The sequence below is a fragment of the Fistularia commersonii genome, chromosome 8, assembly GCF_037954325.1.
Source record: "Fistularia commersonii isolate RoL2024-O1a breed Wild chromosome 8, RoL_Fcom_v1.0, whole genome shotgun sequence".
NCBI classification, from domain to species: Eukaryota; Metazoa; Chordata; class Actinopteri; order Syngnathiformes; family Fistulariidae; genus Fistularia; species Fistularia commersonii.
In genome coordinates, this window is record NC_141291.1 from 18,596,425 (window position 1) to 18,614,008 (window position 17,584).

General features: G+C 47.5%; 2 protein-coding genes across 3 annotated transcripts; one reads left to right on the forward strand and one right to left on the reverse strand.

The window, feature by feature from the left end:
* Nucleotides 1-47: 47 nt before the first annotated feature.
* Nucleotides 48-12,127, reverse strand: LOC147232179 (uncharacterized). 2 transcript variants are annotated; one of them, XM_086150427.1, is made up of 12 exons: nt 11,903-12,127; nt 9,160-9,735; nt 7,881-8,000; nt 7,633-7,752; nt 5,542-5,661; nt 4,533-4,652; nt 4,283-4,402; nt 4,005-4,124; nt 3,725-3,850; nt 3,521-3,640; nt 1,366-1,467; nt 48-1,121 (listed from the first exon to the last, which is right to left on the reverse strand). In XM_086150427.1, exons 1-12 carry the CDS (start codon nt 12,120-12,122, stop codon nt 1,069-1,071), a joined length of 1,917 nt encoding a protein of 638 aa, XP_086006553.1. In that variant the 5' UTR covers nt 12,123-12,127; the 3' UTR covers nt 48-1,068. The 2 variants fall into 2 exon arrangements, with proteins under 2 accessions (XP_086006553.1, XP_086006552.1); XM_086150426.1 differs by lacking the exon at nt 48-1,121 and having other exon boundaries at nt 1,372-1,942.
* Nucleotides 12,128-15,711: 3,584 nt separating this feature from the next.
* LOC147232180 (delayed-rectifier potassium channel regulatory subunit KCNS3-like) lies at nt 15,712-17,010 on the forward strand. The gene has a single exon (XM_086151647.1). It carries the CDS (start codon nt 15,712-15,714, stop codon nt 17,008-17,010), a length of 1,299 nt encoding a protein of 432 aa, XP_086007773.1.
* Nucleotides 17,011-17,584: the final 574 nt, after the last annotated feature.

Consider the following 17,584-nt stretch of genomic DNA (forward strand, 5'->3'; position numbering starts at 1 on the left):
TTATTCAGCAAACACCGTGTGAAATAATGCATCCAATGGGAATGAGGTTGACTTTTCCTTTATCACAAAAGCACCGGAAAAATCGTTTCCATAACAATCAGCTTACACAGAAAGTTTATCACAAACACTCAATCCACTATGATAGTAATATTAAACATGCGATGGGTTACAAGTATAAAATACAGTACGTGTGTGTTGCTTGAAAGAGTACTCTTGAAATACTTTGATTACATTGTGAACTCCACTAAGTGAGCCACGATTCCCCTGAATAATGCACTTCATATTAGCACGCAGGACGTGTGGACATTTGCACCGGGTTCTGTTTCCGTGCATTCCGACCATTTCTTGTTCGTGTGAATGGCCTTTGACTGCAAGGGCAGCTTCGAGAATCCAGACGCTGGTCCAGACCTTCTCAAATAGAGCGCTCGAATCTCCTGAACTCCTTAAACTGTGTACTACGAGCAATCTACTTGTTGATCAGAAGGGCACTCGCCGTGCACTATTTGTCAAAAATCTCTCCTAATTATTTCTGCGATCAGAGAAAAAGATTAATCGTGACGTAAATAAGCTGAGAACCTACTGGACAAAGCTTCGTTTTGGTCTTTACACTTCATTGTACCAGACTCGGGAGGGCAGCAGGAGTAATCTCATTACGTAACAATTCAGATGTTGTACTTTCGGGGATGGAGACGAGTTTAACTCCGAGAAGTTTATACTCACGGCTATCGGGATCATTATTACGTATCCTTCATTTCAAAGGCCCAACCCTTTCACTCAGGTGTAATGCTGACGTTTGAGGGAACTGTTTCTCTGCTAAAGTTATCGTAAACATTTAAACCGGTTATACAGTACCTGACTGTTCAATAAAATAAGGACAACGTGAGAGAAGATAATAACCTGGATTTCCAAAATAAAACAGGAGGTTGTAAAAGTAAACTTCATCAGCAACCAATGGCACGGTGACTATCTTCAGTCATGATTAATACGTTCTGAAGGTTACAAATAATTTCCACTGGATACTTCCTCCGTTGTGAGTCGGACTGGGGCCCCGGGATATCACCTCTGCTCCTAGTAGTGCTGCTGGTTCTCCATCAGGTTCACCTTGACTAGAAGTTCATCCAGTGGACAGGAAGTCAAGGAGGCAGATTATAAAAGAACCGTCGTAGCACAGGGTTCGACGAGGGGAAATATTTTGAATCGGTACGAAACTCTCGCTATAAATACGGCAAAGAGATTTCAAAATTATTACAAAAGGAAATGTCGTGAAACTTTTCAAAAAAAGATCAACAAAATGTTATTATTCAGATGTAAACCTGAACGTGTGGGTTCATCAGCAGCGACTCACTGGGATCAGACAAAGGATATGTTTTCTGCTCAGCTCCTGAATGTTGGACTGCACTTTCCTCTGGAAGATAATCTGAGCCTCACACATGCAGGCGTCCTGAGTGATTTCACTCCTCACTTCCTCTGAAAGAAAGAGGAAAACACACCTGAGGCTGAGGAACACTTTTAGACCTTCAGAAAAAAGACATATTCAGCCATTATCAGTCAAATATATTGACAACCAGCAAAAAGACGAGTCCATCACAAAGTTGATGAGGTTAGGACAACTCTTGATTCTGTTTTTGTTAATAAGATTAGATGACAAACTGCAAATCGGTTGTTGAGCTACCGAGTTCCGGGTTCTACGATCAACATGAACGATAATCGTGGAAATATATTCTGATCAGCTGAAAGGCAGGTCGGCCTGATTGATTCTTCTTTGGACCGACATTCAGTGCCATCTCACACCCTGGCCCCCGGGTCTTAGCGCTCCCCATCCCTGGAGATGCTGAACACGGAACCGCTTTATTAATTCCTATAAACCACCGGGCCCGTGGAAGAGTTTCCTGTGGTGCGACTCGGCAGTCTCGGCCGCGGTCAAATGCAGTTGTCTGGAAAGCTAAAGAATGCAAACAGAAAGACATCGAACATTACAAGTATTAAAACGGGTGTTCACGAATTCTATTCTACGTCCGTCCGTGTGGACGGGCTTTTACAGATCTGTCAGCCTCAAAGTCTCCATGTCATTGAAAAATCCTGCTTTTTAGTTTCCATATAATGCTTGTAGATCTTTGGAGTGACCCTGAGCTCAGGGAAGGTGCTGTTTAGCTGCTCTGATGAATAAATGCAAAGAACTATTTTCTCATTATTTTCCTTATTCCTGCAAAACTCTTGGCGATTTCGTCGAGAGCACGTCTCACAGCTGAGACGTGTTCTCCGTCTTGGATTAATCGGGGTAGGTTTCAAACATCGGCGGACGTCTCCTTTGGTAGTTTGTAGCGCGCAGCCTCGGCTGTGGTGGAGACTTGGAAAACCCTGCATTTTCAAACACTGCAGTGTGAAATGTGCGGCAGGTGGACCGCTTCTTCCTCCACCGAGTCTCCACTGAGCGGCCACTTCAGGAATCCGAGCTCGATTTAAAAACAAACCTGTAAAGACGCTGAGCTGCAGACACAAAGAAACGGTGGGAAATTGCATTCACGTTGGCGACACGGCGGCGTGTCGCTCGATTCAAGAACCAATCGAGACCAACATCTCACTGCCCGTTTTCTCGCCTCCCAGCTTTCTCAAAAGGACGGTATTCCCATCAACTTCCATACCAGCTCGCCCTGCTTAATGAGAGAGTCCACTCCACGCCGGTCACCGTGTAACCTGTCGCCAAGCGGTGTGAGCGCTGCAACTGCATCCACCACAACACACCGTCATCTGCGTCATGTCCAACAAAACTATCTGTGCGCATCTTTGTGTCAAAAACTTTGTCCGGCGTGCTTTAATTTGGAATAACTAACTCATAGCGTCATCAACGGTCAGCTTGCAAGCTGGTAAGTCATCACTTAATGAAACTACTTTATAGAAGCCGCCCGTAAACATACATAAGACGAGGTCTTCTGCGGTTCCATAGAGTCACCGCAGTGAAGAGACGCCGTGCTTGGAAATTATTAGAGGATTACATTTACAGCTGCTTGTTTGTCGACGGACAGGAAGTCATTTTGCGCCAAACTGTTTCTTGGTGCTTCTACTGTCCAGTTCATCATCGCAAACATCAAAGTCTTTGAAGAAATAGGAATAACAACTGACGTTTTACCTTCTAGAAGGTTGAGATATGGACAATCAAGACCAGCTCCCAAATCAAAAGGCAAGGGTTTTCCTTCCAGTGGCACCGAAAAAAAAGTACATGTTCTTCCAGATAATTTCATGGCCTTGCAAATTTCAAGATGTCTTGAGAACAGCTCCTCTACCTCATTCGACAGGCTGCTGAGCCAAGAATTCAGACCAATGTGGCTTTCCTGGTTGTGTAAAATATCAAATCATGCCACAAAGGAAGTCATTTAACAATATTCCTTCCAGGGATCTTTGAGTATCCTTGAGTCTGACAGTGCCGGGAGCTCGTCACACCACCGGATGGGCATTCAAATCATCAACATCATCATGATGTCCAGAAAAGGAAAAAAAAAACAACAAGATTGCACAGGCTTACGCGAGCATGTTCTCCGGTCTGAGTTCAAAACATATCCAGCTCCACACTTGCAGATGTAGGAGTCACCGCTGTTGACGCAGATGTGCTGGCATTCGTGTCCGAGGGAACAAGTATCCACACCTGAGAAGAAACGCCGCCAGTTCCCATCATATGAAGTCTTGGTATCAAAGAGGCGTTTGCAGTTTTGCTAAGAAAACTTCTTACGCGAGCATGATTTTTGATCCCTGTTCAGAACGTATCCGGTCCGGCACCTGCAGACGTACGAGTTCCCGCTGTTGATGCAGATGTGCTGGCAGTCGTGTCCTGCTCGGCACGCATCAGTTTGCAAACCTGCAAAAAAGCCCTGCTCTTCAGAAGCGGCTTAATAAAAGAACAAGACGTGGCTCCTCATACAGTCTTTGGCACTTTGACATGAGAGAAGTGGTGCATCTGATGGAACTAATCAGGCTAGAGATACCAATAGGGATAAAATCCTTGTCCTCACGTGAGCATGTTTTCCGATCTGGATTCAGCACATATCCTGGGCCGCACTTGCAGATGTACGAGTCCTGCTGGTTGACACACATGTGCTGGCAGTCGTGTCCCAGGGAACACGGATCCGCACCTGAGAAGAAACACTCCGTTCGACTGATTTCTCTGACTGGACTAGCAGAAGCGCTCGGGAGCTTCTGTTCTCGGGAGGCTCCTCCATATATGTTTTACAGTGCTTTAAATTGTGTCAAAACACATCACAATGACATCACAACAGCTACCCGTTCTTACGTGAGCACGTTTTCTTGTCTGCGTTCAGCACATATCCGGCCCGACATTTGCAGAAGTACGAGTCATCGGCGCTGACACAAGTGTGTTGGCAGTCGTGTCCCTGGGCGCACCGCGGAATCCCTGAAAGGAGACCTTTCCATGTGTGACGGGCTCACTTGGCATCAGGTGTGTGAATACAGTCGGGCGCTTAGACTGCGAGAGAGACACCCGAGACGTGTCATGGCATTCCAAGAAAGGTCCGAGATCTTACGTGAGCAAGTTTTTCTGTCTGGATTCAGTTCGTATCCCGTGTGACACTTGCAGGTGTACGAGTCCTCCCTGCTGACACAAATGTGCTGGCAATCATTCCCAAAGGCACAGGGGTCGGCACCTGAAAGGAGACATGGTGAAGCATCGCTTCCATCTCATGGCGTCTTCTTATGTTGTTGAACAGGGCCTCAATCCTGCCTCTCTACTGAAGAGCACCGGGGTTTTGAGCCTCACACTGAAATTCATACAGAGTATTGGGTGTTGAGCCCTAATACCATTTCTGTTTTGCTGCTAGTTTCCGGGTACGACTAAATGTTCCTCTCCCTCTTAAGAAACTGCTCATGTGTCAAGACGAAAAGCATGGTCATGGTCTGGAGATCATGGTTCAGCATCCAGAAAGATCAGTGAATAGGAGAAAACCCGAGAGCGACAATTGACCAAGACAATTCTTAGAACCTTCGTTCTGCCTCGACATGTTCGTCCCCAGGAACTGGACATCTGCCATCTAACGGAAATGATCCCATTGTGAGCTAATGCTAGTCTGCAGGTACTCAAAGCTAAGACTGCTAGCGCTGAGGGTGCCAGTCCCAACCAGCCTGAAGGGGATCATTTGAACTTTGGAAACATTCTGGATTTTGAGCAGACGTCGCAAATTAAACGGAGTCAAATGTGCAAAAAATAAAAAGTTCATATTTGAGGAAAAGGCTTGAAATAATGGGGTTTGTGCTTCACTTTGGAGCCAACGGCTCAGGTCGGGCCAGTGCTGCCAGTCAATCCCCCGGAAACAACATATCAGGAGAGAAAGGCTGAAGACCAACTTTGCCCAGGCTGAACTTTGGACCGTAAAGACATATTGTCAAACATCACAGTTGACTTTTTGTAAAATAAAGGAAGCAATGCAGAGCTTCTAATGCGATAAATAACATGTCAGATTAAAAAAAATTGTCATCAGACCACAACCTTAGACAGCACTTAGAAATGCACATTGTAGTTCCAGACAAGGGTCTTACGTGAGCATGTTTTCTGGTCTGGGTTTAACACGAAGCCGGCTCGACACTTGCAGACATACGAGTCTCCATTATTTTCACAAGTGTGTTGGCAATCGTGTCCATAGGCACATGGATTAAAACCTGGAAAGAAACAGGTCCACATGTAACTGAAGGGAACATGTTCTCGGCAAACACAGCCTCCGGCCCTCGCCGCACTCTCCACATTCCTCGTTATTCTGTCGGAGTGATACAACTGACGTTTGGCCTCTCCTGGTGCCAGGAGGCCCAGCGTTGGGAAGGTACCAGAGAAGGTGCACCTTCGCCTCGTGCAATGACTGCCCGATGTGTTCCAACGTGGCCACAGGTGTGAGTCACCCGTGGCCTTGAATCAGCCCCAGTGTGCACGTGCATTGAATTCAAAAAGATGTTTGCCAATTGCTGCACACGCTTACATATTTTTTAGCAAAATAAGGCCATTTGTGATTATTTAATCACTTTGAGAGCATTCCTCTCCAAGTCTGTGTGTGTGGTTTTTTCTGCTAAATGTGAAATGCGGCGGCGTGGCGCAGGAGGTCGAGCAATCATCTTTGGAAGTGAACATTCCTGGTTGGATTCCCGGCTCCTCCTGGTGTGTCCAAGTGTTTTTGAGCAACACACTGAACCCCGAACGCTGGTCGACGGCATGCCTACTGCTCATGGTTCATCCATGATGGCTTCATTTCAGAGAATCAATTATCCACAGGGATTACTAAAGGATTTATTATTATAAATACATAAATCCTAATGTGTTTCCTTGGAAAACAATAAATTATCACATTAGCAGGAAAAAGAGAAGACACCACGAGGGTGAAAAATCAAACTTCTTCTTCTTCTCCTTTCGGCTTTTCCCTTCAGGGGTCTCCACAGCGAATCAACCCTCTCCATCTAACCCTATTCTCTGTATCCTCCTCTCTCACACCATCTACCTTCATATCCTCTCTCACTCCGTCCATAAATCTTCTCTTCGGTCTTCCTCGAGACCTCCTGCCTGGCAGCTCCAATCCCAGCATCCGTTTACCAATATATTCACTATCTCTCCTCTGTCCATGACCCAACCATCTAAGTCTTGCTTCTCTGACCTTCTCTCCAAAACATCTAACATGTGCTGTCCCTCTGATAGATAACCCTAATTTATACACATGAACACTGCATGTAATTATATACACATGCTTGCAAATACACATGTATATATGTTACATATCATTTTATTTTAAAATTTTTACATACCTGTAAGTTTTATTCATTTCTTCTGATCTTTACTGTTTTTTTCCTTCCATTTTATTTTGTTATTATTATCCATCCTGGTCACTCCCAAAGAGAACCTCAACATCTTCATCTCTGCAACCTCTAGTTCTGCCTCCTGTCTTTTCGCCATTGTAACAGTTTCTAGGCCATCCAGCATCACTGGTCTCACCACTGTCTTGTATATCTTTCCTTTCATTCTGGCTGATAGACACTTTTCTCCACCCATTCCAACCTGCTTGAACCCGTCTCTTCACCTCTTTTCCACACTCACCGTTGCTCCGGGCTGTTGACCCCAAGTACCTGAAATCCTCCAACTTCTTGATCTCCACTCCCTGTAGCCTCACAGTTCCACCTGAGTTCCTCTCATTCACACACATATACTCTGTCTTGCTGCGACTAACTTTCATTCCTCTCCTTTCCAGAGCATACCTCCGCCTCTCTAGATGATGAGCCGTTCAAAGCGGGCACTTCCTTTTGACTCCATGAAGGATTTAACAATATCCACATTTGTTCTGTGAGGGACTTTGACCTCAGCAGAGCAACAAAGAACCAATCCAGTGTTGTTAGATGCCGATCATATTATCACGTGTGTTGAAATGACGTCACACACAAGCAAAACGATGGGAAGCAGGCAAGCCGGAGCACCAGACGGACAGCATTCTCCCGCCGCACGGTTATCTCAAAGAGAGTTGTGATGATATGTTGTGTCTGCAAACAGCTCAAGTATTCATAAGCGATGGCCGGAATATTTTATGTTGGAGGTCGACTCCGGCATGCAAAGAAAATAACCGAAATAATAAAAAAAAGGAAATAATGCAAAGCACTCACGTGTGCACGTTTTCCTGTCGGCATTCAACATGTAACCCACTTGGCACTGGCACATGTAAGAGTCACCGCTGTTGATGCATATCTGCTGGCAGTCGTGTCCTCGAGCACATGGATCTGAGACTGCAGATAGACATTCTCTCAGACAACACCCTTTATTTCATCTTTTTCTCAGCCTAGGCTTCTACAACATCCCATTCATAACATTGCCTGGACTGGAGTAAAAGCAAGATACAAACAAAGACTCTTACTTGAGCACGTTCTCTTGTCCGGGTTCAAGACGTAGCCTGTCCAGCACTTGCAGGTGAATGAGTTGCCACTGGTGATACAAATATGCTGGCAATCGTGTCCTTGAGCGCACACATCCAACCCTGAGGAGAAAGGTTCTGGTGTTGGATCAGCTTGGGCCTGGCCGAGTCCATCAGGTTGCGTTAGAGGAGGATTAGTTACCGGTTAGTAGATATTAATAGCAAATTGAAAGTCTACGTGGCGACGTGAAGCTGAATTTTCTCGCTTGCTGTGCTCCAGATATGGAGACATTGGGAACTCTAGAGAAATCAATTAGGTGTTCCAAATCTTTTTGATTTTTTTGTCACTTGCAAACACAGAATTCCATCCATGGAGTCAATCAAAAAGCAGCAGAGCAACAGCGAGTATTAAGTACCACCTTAATACACAGAGGAATACTTGTGTTGTTATTTGTTGTTAGTCGTTCCTCCTTTTCATAGTGAAACAAGTGACTTGGTGAATATCGATGCTTTGTTTGAAGGAAGTTTTATACTTTTCTTCACTTGACCCTGGGTACGCCGGAGGGACTTTGTTCTTCCATTTTCCATCCTCAATCAAACGATGCGCTCAGAACATCGACCGTCATTTCAGCCTGCTGTGTCTTATCCACAGATACCTTTGAGTTTTTCTCCAAACACGTATTTTTCCCTCCAAAATGTCCTGCATTAAAAACGTCCGTACAAGTTTACTTTGAGGAAATATTACGGTGGAGAAGAAGCTCTACCGGCTAACCCGCTTCGCACACCTTTATGCAAATGAGCCGAACGCGAGGCAAAGGTTGCGTCTCAGAATCCAGAGCGGCTGTGAAAAGTACAGGCAGCGTCATATTGGATTCGAACCGTTCGCGTGTTGAGGACTGCGGGATTTGCCGATTAGCAGATCTGAGTGCGTCTTTCTTCTTTGGGTCGGTTCGTGCATCAGCCAATACGTGAAGCAGAGCTCCTTCAAGCCGTCCGCGTGGCTCGGCTTAGGGCTGACCCTTCGGACAACAATAAATCGACGAGTGGAAAATACCTCTGTTAATCTGGGGCCCAAAGAAGAGGACGTCAAATGGAAAGTCCCTCTATGATGCTGCCTATCCCATCACCGATCGAAAGGTCGATTACTTGACCTACTGTCATTTCTCTTCTCGTCGTTTGCATTTTCTTCCCCTATGACCTTCTTTCCTGCCCTCTAACTCTGTTCGTCCGTCACCTACTCCGCTCGCGATCGGGTTAAACGTTCCTCCCACATCATCCTTACCACACAAGGTCTCTCTAAATTTGGCAATGAGCTTCTCGATGACACCATACGTCTCCACGTAGAAGACGTGGTCGTCCAGAGGGTGGCTGGCCATGAGCCGGAGGGACATCAGGTCTGCTCGATCGACGCCCACCGCGTAGATTTCAATCCCGGACGCTCTGGCGGCTGCCGACACCTCCTCCACGCTGTCCTGTGGCCTCCCGTCGGTCACAATGATAGCTACTTTGGCGATGTTCATGGAGCTCGGTCGAGCTCCCGCATCTGCGACGAACACTTTCTCCATCGCGGTCTTGATGGCCACGCCGGTCATGGTGCCCGAAGCCAGAGGCTCCACCCGGGCCAGCGCCTGCTTCAAGGCGGCTTTGTCAAAGTAGGTCTGCAGGTGAAACTCGATCTTTACTGTGCTGGCGTAATTGACCAGGCCCACTCGGGTGGCGTCCGAGCCGATCTCCAGGCTGTCCACCATGTGCTGCAGGAACTCTTTGGCCTTCTCAAATTCTGCGGGCCTCACACTGCGGGAGCTGTCGATGATGAAGACCAGATCTATGGGCCGATTCCTGCAGTTTAACCTGGTTTCTGTTTGAAAAGAAACGGCAAAAGGAGGTTTTTTTTTAGAAAGACACACTGAACCCTTGGAGGAGAAAAGCTTTCGAGGCGTTTGTCAAAATCATGATCAAGAGGTGGAAGCGTTCACTTCACACCTCAACGGCATCAAATTCACAAGGGAAGATACCACTGATGACCAACTCCCCTTCTTGGACTGTTACGGTCACAGGACCAAGAACATCCCATCGACCACTGGAGGAAGGAAGACCGATATGCTGTACGCATCTAAGGAAAGCCCTGAGATCCTGTGACTACCCTAATTGGGCATTCGCCAAATGACAAACCACCAGACGCCGGAACGTAGAACAGGAGGAAGACACCAACAAACAGAAGAACATCGTCATACCGTATGTCGCAGGTGTTTCGGAAAAACTCCAAAGGGTGTTCAACAAACACCGTACATTTTAAACCACACACCACCCTGAGACCAAAACTGGTGCACGACAAGGACAAAACACCTGGGCGTGTGATAGAGAATGCGGGGTGTACTGTCACTTGCGCTGAGGATTGTGACGACGTTGACATTGGAGAGACCGAACAACCTCTGCACACACGGATGTCCCAAAACAGGACGGCCACCGCTTCAGGACAGGGACTCTGCAGTCCACCTCCACCTGAAGGTCAATGGTCGTTCTTTCAAAGACAGCAATGTTCGTATTCTGACTCCTCTTTCGAACCATCTGTTCCCTCTGGCCAAAGAAGCCATCTCAGAAAAAACGTCCCGAATAGAGGAAGGGGGCTTCAGACACGACCTTTCACCCACATACAATGCCGTACTGGGATCAATACTACATCTGCATCCTCCAAACAACCCGGAAAGATCCACCTCTAGAACCGTCTCTTGGTAACTTCCACAGGATCCTACACCACATTCTGTGAGGTTTGGCTTTACTTTTCAGAGTCTAAACCGGGTAATCCCTAAAAGTTGGACCTTTGTCCCCACCTAAGGACACCCCGATCGCCTTCCACGAAATTTCTGCCGATCTACTCCCTCATTTGCATAACAAGCTACCTTAACCTAAACCCGCGCACAACCCTGGCGGGTATATTCAGAAACTCCTCACAGGCCATGAGAAGGGAGGAAGCTTCTGAGATGAAGGGTGAAACATCTTTAGGTGAAAAATTCAAGTCCAATTGCCACAACAAGAGCATTTTTGTCAAGAATTCCCTGTGTCTCGGATGACTGAGAACCTCCGCATAACCTTCTTCGGTCACTGAACAATCTTCTCCAAGTAGAGTGGAAAGAAAAATATTTTTCACCCCAAAAAGAAGGCTCAGCGTTAAAGTGTCTTCGTTCTGCTGTTCTGGGAGCCTTAAGACGATAGAGAAGGAGAAAGAGGAGGTTTACAAATGTTCTGAGCAGAAATGTCCTCCTCAGAAATGTACCTCCATCAACCCTCGCACAGTGTGAGGGTTTATAAGCCGAACCTTCGGCGTGACAGAACCGAGAAAGACATCTTCTCGGTGAAATTTAATTTTTTTTGTATCTAAAAATGAACGCACGGTCCGTCGGTCGTGCGATGGCGGCTGCTCTTCCTGTTCTAAATGAGGCTCTAATTAAATTTGCTCTGTAAGTGATTTCAGCATTTTTTTGGACGGATGGCACCAGATCCCTTCAGACTCAGATTCTCCACCAACGGCGGGGAGCTTGAAGGTTCTGTTCTCCTCTCTCCCTCCCTCACACACACACACACACACACAAACACACACCCACCACATGGATCCCGACTTCTGAACCTGAAAGACTTGGCTGAGATCCTGAACAGGGTCGAACCCACGACTCAACCAACGGGTGTGAAAGACGCAGCTGACGAAGCGCCTGAAACCTGAGCGTTTTCTGCAGGACGTTCTCGGCTGCTTTAGATGTTTGGGGACGACAATCCCGAACCGTTAAGTCTGGCTGTTGGTGTGTTTTTCACCCCGCGGATTCCTCCAAAAGGCCGCACTGGGAGGGAGCACGCTGCTTTCCAGTCTGGGAGGTTCATCCATCGATATATTTTTGATTCCGAGTGGATTCAAAAAAACAAGACGAACTAAAATAAAGTGAAGTAAACTAAGTCAACTCAACCACATAAGGCGTTTGCGCATCATCTCCCATCTCTCCATCCAGCACGCAGGACGCAGGAGCTGAACCCACCTCCAGAGGAGGCTCTCTGGCCCTCCCGGCCCGGCCGTCCCGGCTGCGGGAACCCCCGCACGGTGTACCCGCTCATCTGGACCTCCTGGAAATTCTCCCGGTTCGGTTTGTCTTCTCCTCGGACCCTCGGTGGGGGTCGCTTCCTCACGCCGGAGGCTCCCAAGGTCTCCGACGCCAGGACGCAGAGGACGCACGCCAGGCTCCACGGCAACCGAGTCATTTCGCCGACACTGAGGTCCGATCCAGCGCCGGCCAGGACGCAGGAGTTTATACGGCCTCGTCCACAGCCCGCGGGGCGTGGACACCCGTGGACCAATGCACCTGCTGGAGGAGGCGCTGCGTGCTCTGCGGGAGGTGCAGAAGAACTGCTCCTCCACGCCCACCGAGGTGTACGCGCCAGGTCGGGGTCGGGATGAAATAAACCTACGCGCAATCCCGGGGGTCCTGGATGGAGACGCAGGCTCTCTGGAAGGAAGGGTTATCTGGAGACAGGACTCACACAGCTGCAGAAGGTGTGGCGGCCACTGTGGTGAAACCAGACGCAGAGGGAGTGCAGAGTTCAGCCGGTGCAGAGGGAGGGCGCTCCAAAAAAAAAAAAAAAAAAATGTAAAACCCACTTGTCCCTGTCTCATCACGGTGAAAAACAATAATAGTGAACCTGGTGCAACCTGATGTCATGTAAAATCAATAAATTCACACACACATAAAAAAAAATAAATAAATGGGCCCACATTTAGGCAGGTGGCGGATATTCTATACCGATTTGAAAGATAGAAAGGACATGTCTAAAATGTTTAAAAATACTCAAAGTTCTTGCTGTATTTGCTCTATGTTCTCCACACCAGCGTTTCTCTGTTTAGTTTTAGACTTCACTCATTTCTGGTTACAGTAGTAACTGGGAATAAATGTTATTTATTTCTCTCGTTACAATTGCTACACTCAAAACACAATACGTCTCATTACCATTTTGTTCTGTCTTATCTATATATGTGTTCTACATGTCGTTCTGTCTTGCATTTTAATGTCCGTCCAGTCTCCGTCCAAGCATGGGATGGTGAGAAACGTCATTTCAACTCCGTATGTCCAGTGCATGTGAAAGGAACTGACTATAAAAACTGACTTGACTGTATTTATAAGAAATGAGTTCATAAAATTTGGCGAAGTGACCCTCTGTTGTGTGCATGTATAGGTGAGTGTGTGATTGGTTTTGTCTGTGAATGGTTCAACTCCATCAATAAATCGCGATCGTGAATCCCCAAATCTCGGATCGAGTCAGTAAACAGGGAACCGTGAGCCCTCCTCCTCAAAACTGGTCATGATGTAGAACTCCTTTCATTGCAGAAGATCCATAGAACCAGTTTTCAGATCAGCTCCTGACTCTACGCCAGAACAAGGTACCGTAAATATGAACGGAGATCAAACTTCCAGGAGTTTTTTTAAGAGGAAACCAGAAACCCGGCCTCGCAGCTTTAGGCATCGGTTCACTCGGTCGAAGTCAAAGCCGGACACCTGGGGATAAAAATGCACAAGAGAGCCAAAATAATAGGAAATGATCTGGCTTCGGTCATTTTCCCCGAGGCCCAGAAGTCTTTCGGAGGAATCCAAAGCTCTGCAATTCTGCGCTCTGCTGGCCAATCTGGTGAACAACCATTTTTAGGAATTCCCTGATTTCCATGCACCGTCCACTTTTTATCACACTTCAGGTGTGTGTTTTGTCTTGATATATCCGCGGAGGGTTGGACGTGTCTAGCATAGGCCACTGCAGAGTTCCTGGTTAGGATTTTAGTGCGACACTGCTGATCTTTAAGAACAATGAAGGTGTGCGGAATTATGGCAACTAAAGAGGAACCAGGTTGATTGAGCCATAAAATGAAGTTATAGGAAAGAGCAGTGGAAACTAGACTGACAGCAGAAGTTAGCATTTGTGAACAGCAGTATGGCTTCATGCCTAGACAGAGAAATACAGAAGCGGTATTTACTTTTAGAATGCTAATAGAGATGAACAGAGAAGGTGTGACGGAGGCGTGACAGAGAAGAGGAATTCCTCCATCAGGGATCAGGTGGAGCAGGCGGAGGTATGAGTTGGAGAGGAGAGGAATGAACTTCGGACGGAATACATGCGTGTGAATGAGAGGGACCCAAACGGAACGGGGTGGAGATGAAGAAGGTCCAGAGAGAAAAAGTCCGGAGATTCGGAGAGTGTGGAAAAGGGATGAAGAAACGCGTTCAAGCGTGTTGGCACGGGTGGAGAAAACTGTCAGGGGTGACAATTACAGGAAAGGCACATGGAGATGTTGAGGATTCAAAGGATCAGGATGGAGTCCATCAGAGGGACAGTATGTGCTAGATATTTTGGGGAGAAGGTCAGAGAAGCCAGACTGAGAAGGCTATGCTAATCATGATTTTCTGTATGTATTGTTGACGATGGAACTGACACAGGAGAGATGTGAGCATTATGTGCTGTACCGAAAACAAATTCCACCAATGCTGTTGTGTGGCCTTTCATAAATGATTCTGATTTCTATGCTCTGTCTATGAGCATGACTATACTGCTCAAAAAAATAAAGTTAACACTTGAACAACACAATGTAACTCCAAGTCAATCACACTTCTGTGAAATCATAGTGTCCACTCAGGAAGCAACACAGATTCATTTTGACTTGTTTTAAGGGCATTACATCAAAGTTGGATCAGCCTGGAGTGCGTTTTTACACTTTAATTTTGAGTGTGATTCCTAATCCAGACCTCCATGGGTTGATACAATTGATTTCCGTTGATCATTTTTGTGTGATTTTGTTGTCAGCACATTCAACTGTGTAAAGAGCAAAGTATTTCATAAGAATATTTCATTCATTTAGAAATTAGGATGTGTTTTTTAAGTGTTCCCTTTATTTTTTTGAGCAGTGTATATACATATATTCATTTTATCCTTTTCTTATTTTTTTGGTGTGGGGGTTAAGTGCCATTAGTAAGGTAGTGCTTGATGAAGAGGTATGTTTTCAAGGTATATGTGCATGCGTGCTTGTATGCATGCTTGTGCGTGTGTGTGTGTGCATGTTGTGTTCATGCTGTGTCGAAGCACAACATGCACTTCCCGGGAACATTTCCCCTGGGACGGAAGTCTGTCTTTAACTATTAAAAGAGGTTTGGCCGGAATGGAGTTGGTTGGAAAGCAGCGAGTCGCGACTTGGGATGCGCTCAGTGCATGCTTGTGCGTGTGCGTGTGGCGTGCGTCCCGCCTTCCGCACGCCTCCCATCCCTTCCCGCAGCGCGCAAGCAGCCTCCGGTCCGAGAACATCTGCAGGCTCTCGGACAGGTAAGAGCCCGTCGTCTCCCGCGGCGTCCGAATGCAGAGCTCCGGTGATCGTGCACGGTCCGAGTCCGTGCACGAAGTTTGGAATTATGGTGTAGCTGGACGCGTTTTATGCTGAAGGTAACAAAAAGTCTGGGAAAGACCTTCATTTGTGAGGTTCAACCAGGTCAAACTATCGTTGCTTCTGCTTGCACGGTGTTTGGATGGTTGTTTTTCCTTTCGTCTTCATCCCGACGACGTCCTGGTAAATGTATTTTGCGTCCGTCGCCCGAAGTAACTGAGTGATCTTGTCCTTTGACTCGATGTCACAGGAACCCGGCCGGAACCTGATCCGTGACAGCGGCCGTGGAGGGCACGGCAGTGTGAGATTACACGGGGGGGGGGAAAAGGAGAAGAACTAATTGGAGTGTGTTTGTGCGCAGGCGACGAGCCCTCTGAGATTTCCGATGACGACGACCCGGCCGGCTGTGCGGGCCGCGTACGCCTCCGTGCCGCCATGGTGTTCGGACAGATCCGTCGTCACCGCGGCCCAGAAGATCCTTACATCAACGTGAACGTCGGAGGGCACAAACAAAGAATGGAGCTGAGCGTCCTGGAGAGATTCCCTCGGACGCGTCTGGGACGTCTCCTGTCTTGCAGCTCCAAAGAAGCAATCCTGGAGCTCTGCGACGACTTCAACCCCTCGGATATGGAGTACTACTTTGACCGCAGTCCCACTTTTTTCTCTTACATTCTCAACTTCTACGACACGGGAAAAATCCACCTCGTCGACGGGTTGTGTGTCGTTTCCTTCTTCCAAGAGATAGATTACTGGGGAATCATGGAGAGTCACCTGGATCTCTGCTGCAGCGGCAGGTTCTATGAACTCATGCATCTGGCAGGGGATAGAAGCTGGGATGAGGAGAGCGTGGACCAGCGGCCGACTAGTACGGGCTCATCCGTCGAGGATCTGTCACCTTCAGAAGAGGATCACGCCGAGCTCTTTGACGGCTCCTGGTGCGCCGATTACCGCAGAAACGTTTGGATTCGACTCGAGAATCCGTCTCACTCCACCTCCGCTAAAGTGATGGCGGTGGCGTCCTTAAGCGTTGCGCTGATCTCCATCGTTGCCATGTGCGTGCACAGCATGCCCGACTTCAAGCGGGTGGATCTCGACGACAAGGAGGTGGAAAACCCGGTGTTGACGTTTTTCGAGACTCTCTGCGTCTTGCTGTTCTCTGCGGAATTCGTTCTACGTCTGGCCGTCGCGCCGTCGGCCAGGAGGTTCTTGCGCAGTCCCCTTAATATTATTGACCTGATGTCGATCATGCCCTTCTACGTCACCGCCGCCTTCGATGAAGGCCCGGTGGATGAAGGCGAGAACACGGAGCTCAAGAACCTGGGTAAAGTGATGCAGATCTTCAAGTTGATGCGGGTCTTTCGCGTCCTGAAACTGGCTCGCCACTCGGCCGGCCTGCGCTCGCTCGGTGCCACGCTTCGACACAGTTCTCGCGAAGTCGGACTGCTCGTGCTTTTCTTGTTTGTCGGAATCTCCGTGTTTTCCGCTCTCATCTACTTCGTAGAGAAAGAATCGGTCGAGTCGGAGCTGCAGACCATCCCCATCGGCTGGTGGTGGGCCACCATCAGCATGACCACGGTGGGCTACGGGGACACTTTTCCCGTCTCGCCGGCCGGGAAGCTGATAGGAACTTTGTGCATAATCTGTGGGCTGCTGATCGTAGCTCTGCCCATTACCAACATCTTCAATAAGTTCTCCAAATTCTACCAGAGGCAAAAACACGTAGATCTAAGGTGAAGCAAAACTTCAGTCCCCTGCAGCATATTGGAGCGTTCCCAGGGTGAGGCTCAGAAAATCATCTGGCATCCAGTACCTTCATGAACAAGGCTTCTTTGCTGAGAATTGTAACAGGGGATCTCAAATAGTCCAATTCAAAGTGTAGAAAAATAGAGAAGTGTTTTGGTTTTCCTCCTCACAGGAGGGTCTGTGGTTTAACTCACCGATTAAAAAACAAGAGGCACGTTTGTTCTCCAGCTCTCACTCGTATCTTTAATAATAATGATAATTTATCGTTTATTAATCGCTGTAGGGAAATTCATTTTCTGCAATGAACCCATCATGGATGAACCATGGACAGTAGGCGGCGAGGGTGTTGCTCGACAACACTTGGACACACTAGGAGGAGCCGGGAATCCAACCGGGAACGTTCGGTTCCAAAGACGATCGCCGTACCAACTATTTACGACTCCAAGAAAGCCCCGGCAAACCTAAGTCGGTCAGTCAGTTCCGCTGTGGATCTTTGACCGAATCGGACGAGAAGTTTTCCTTAAGTTTCCAGTCAAAACCAAGGTGACCTGCTCGACCTTCTTCG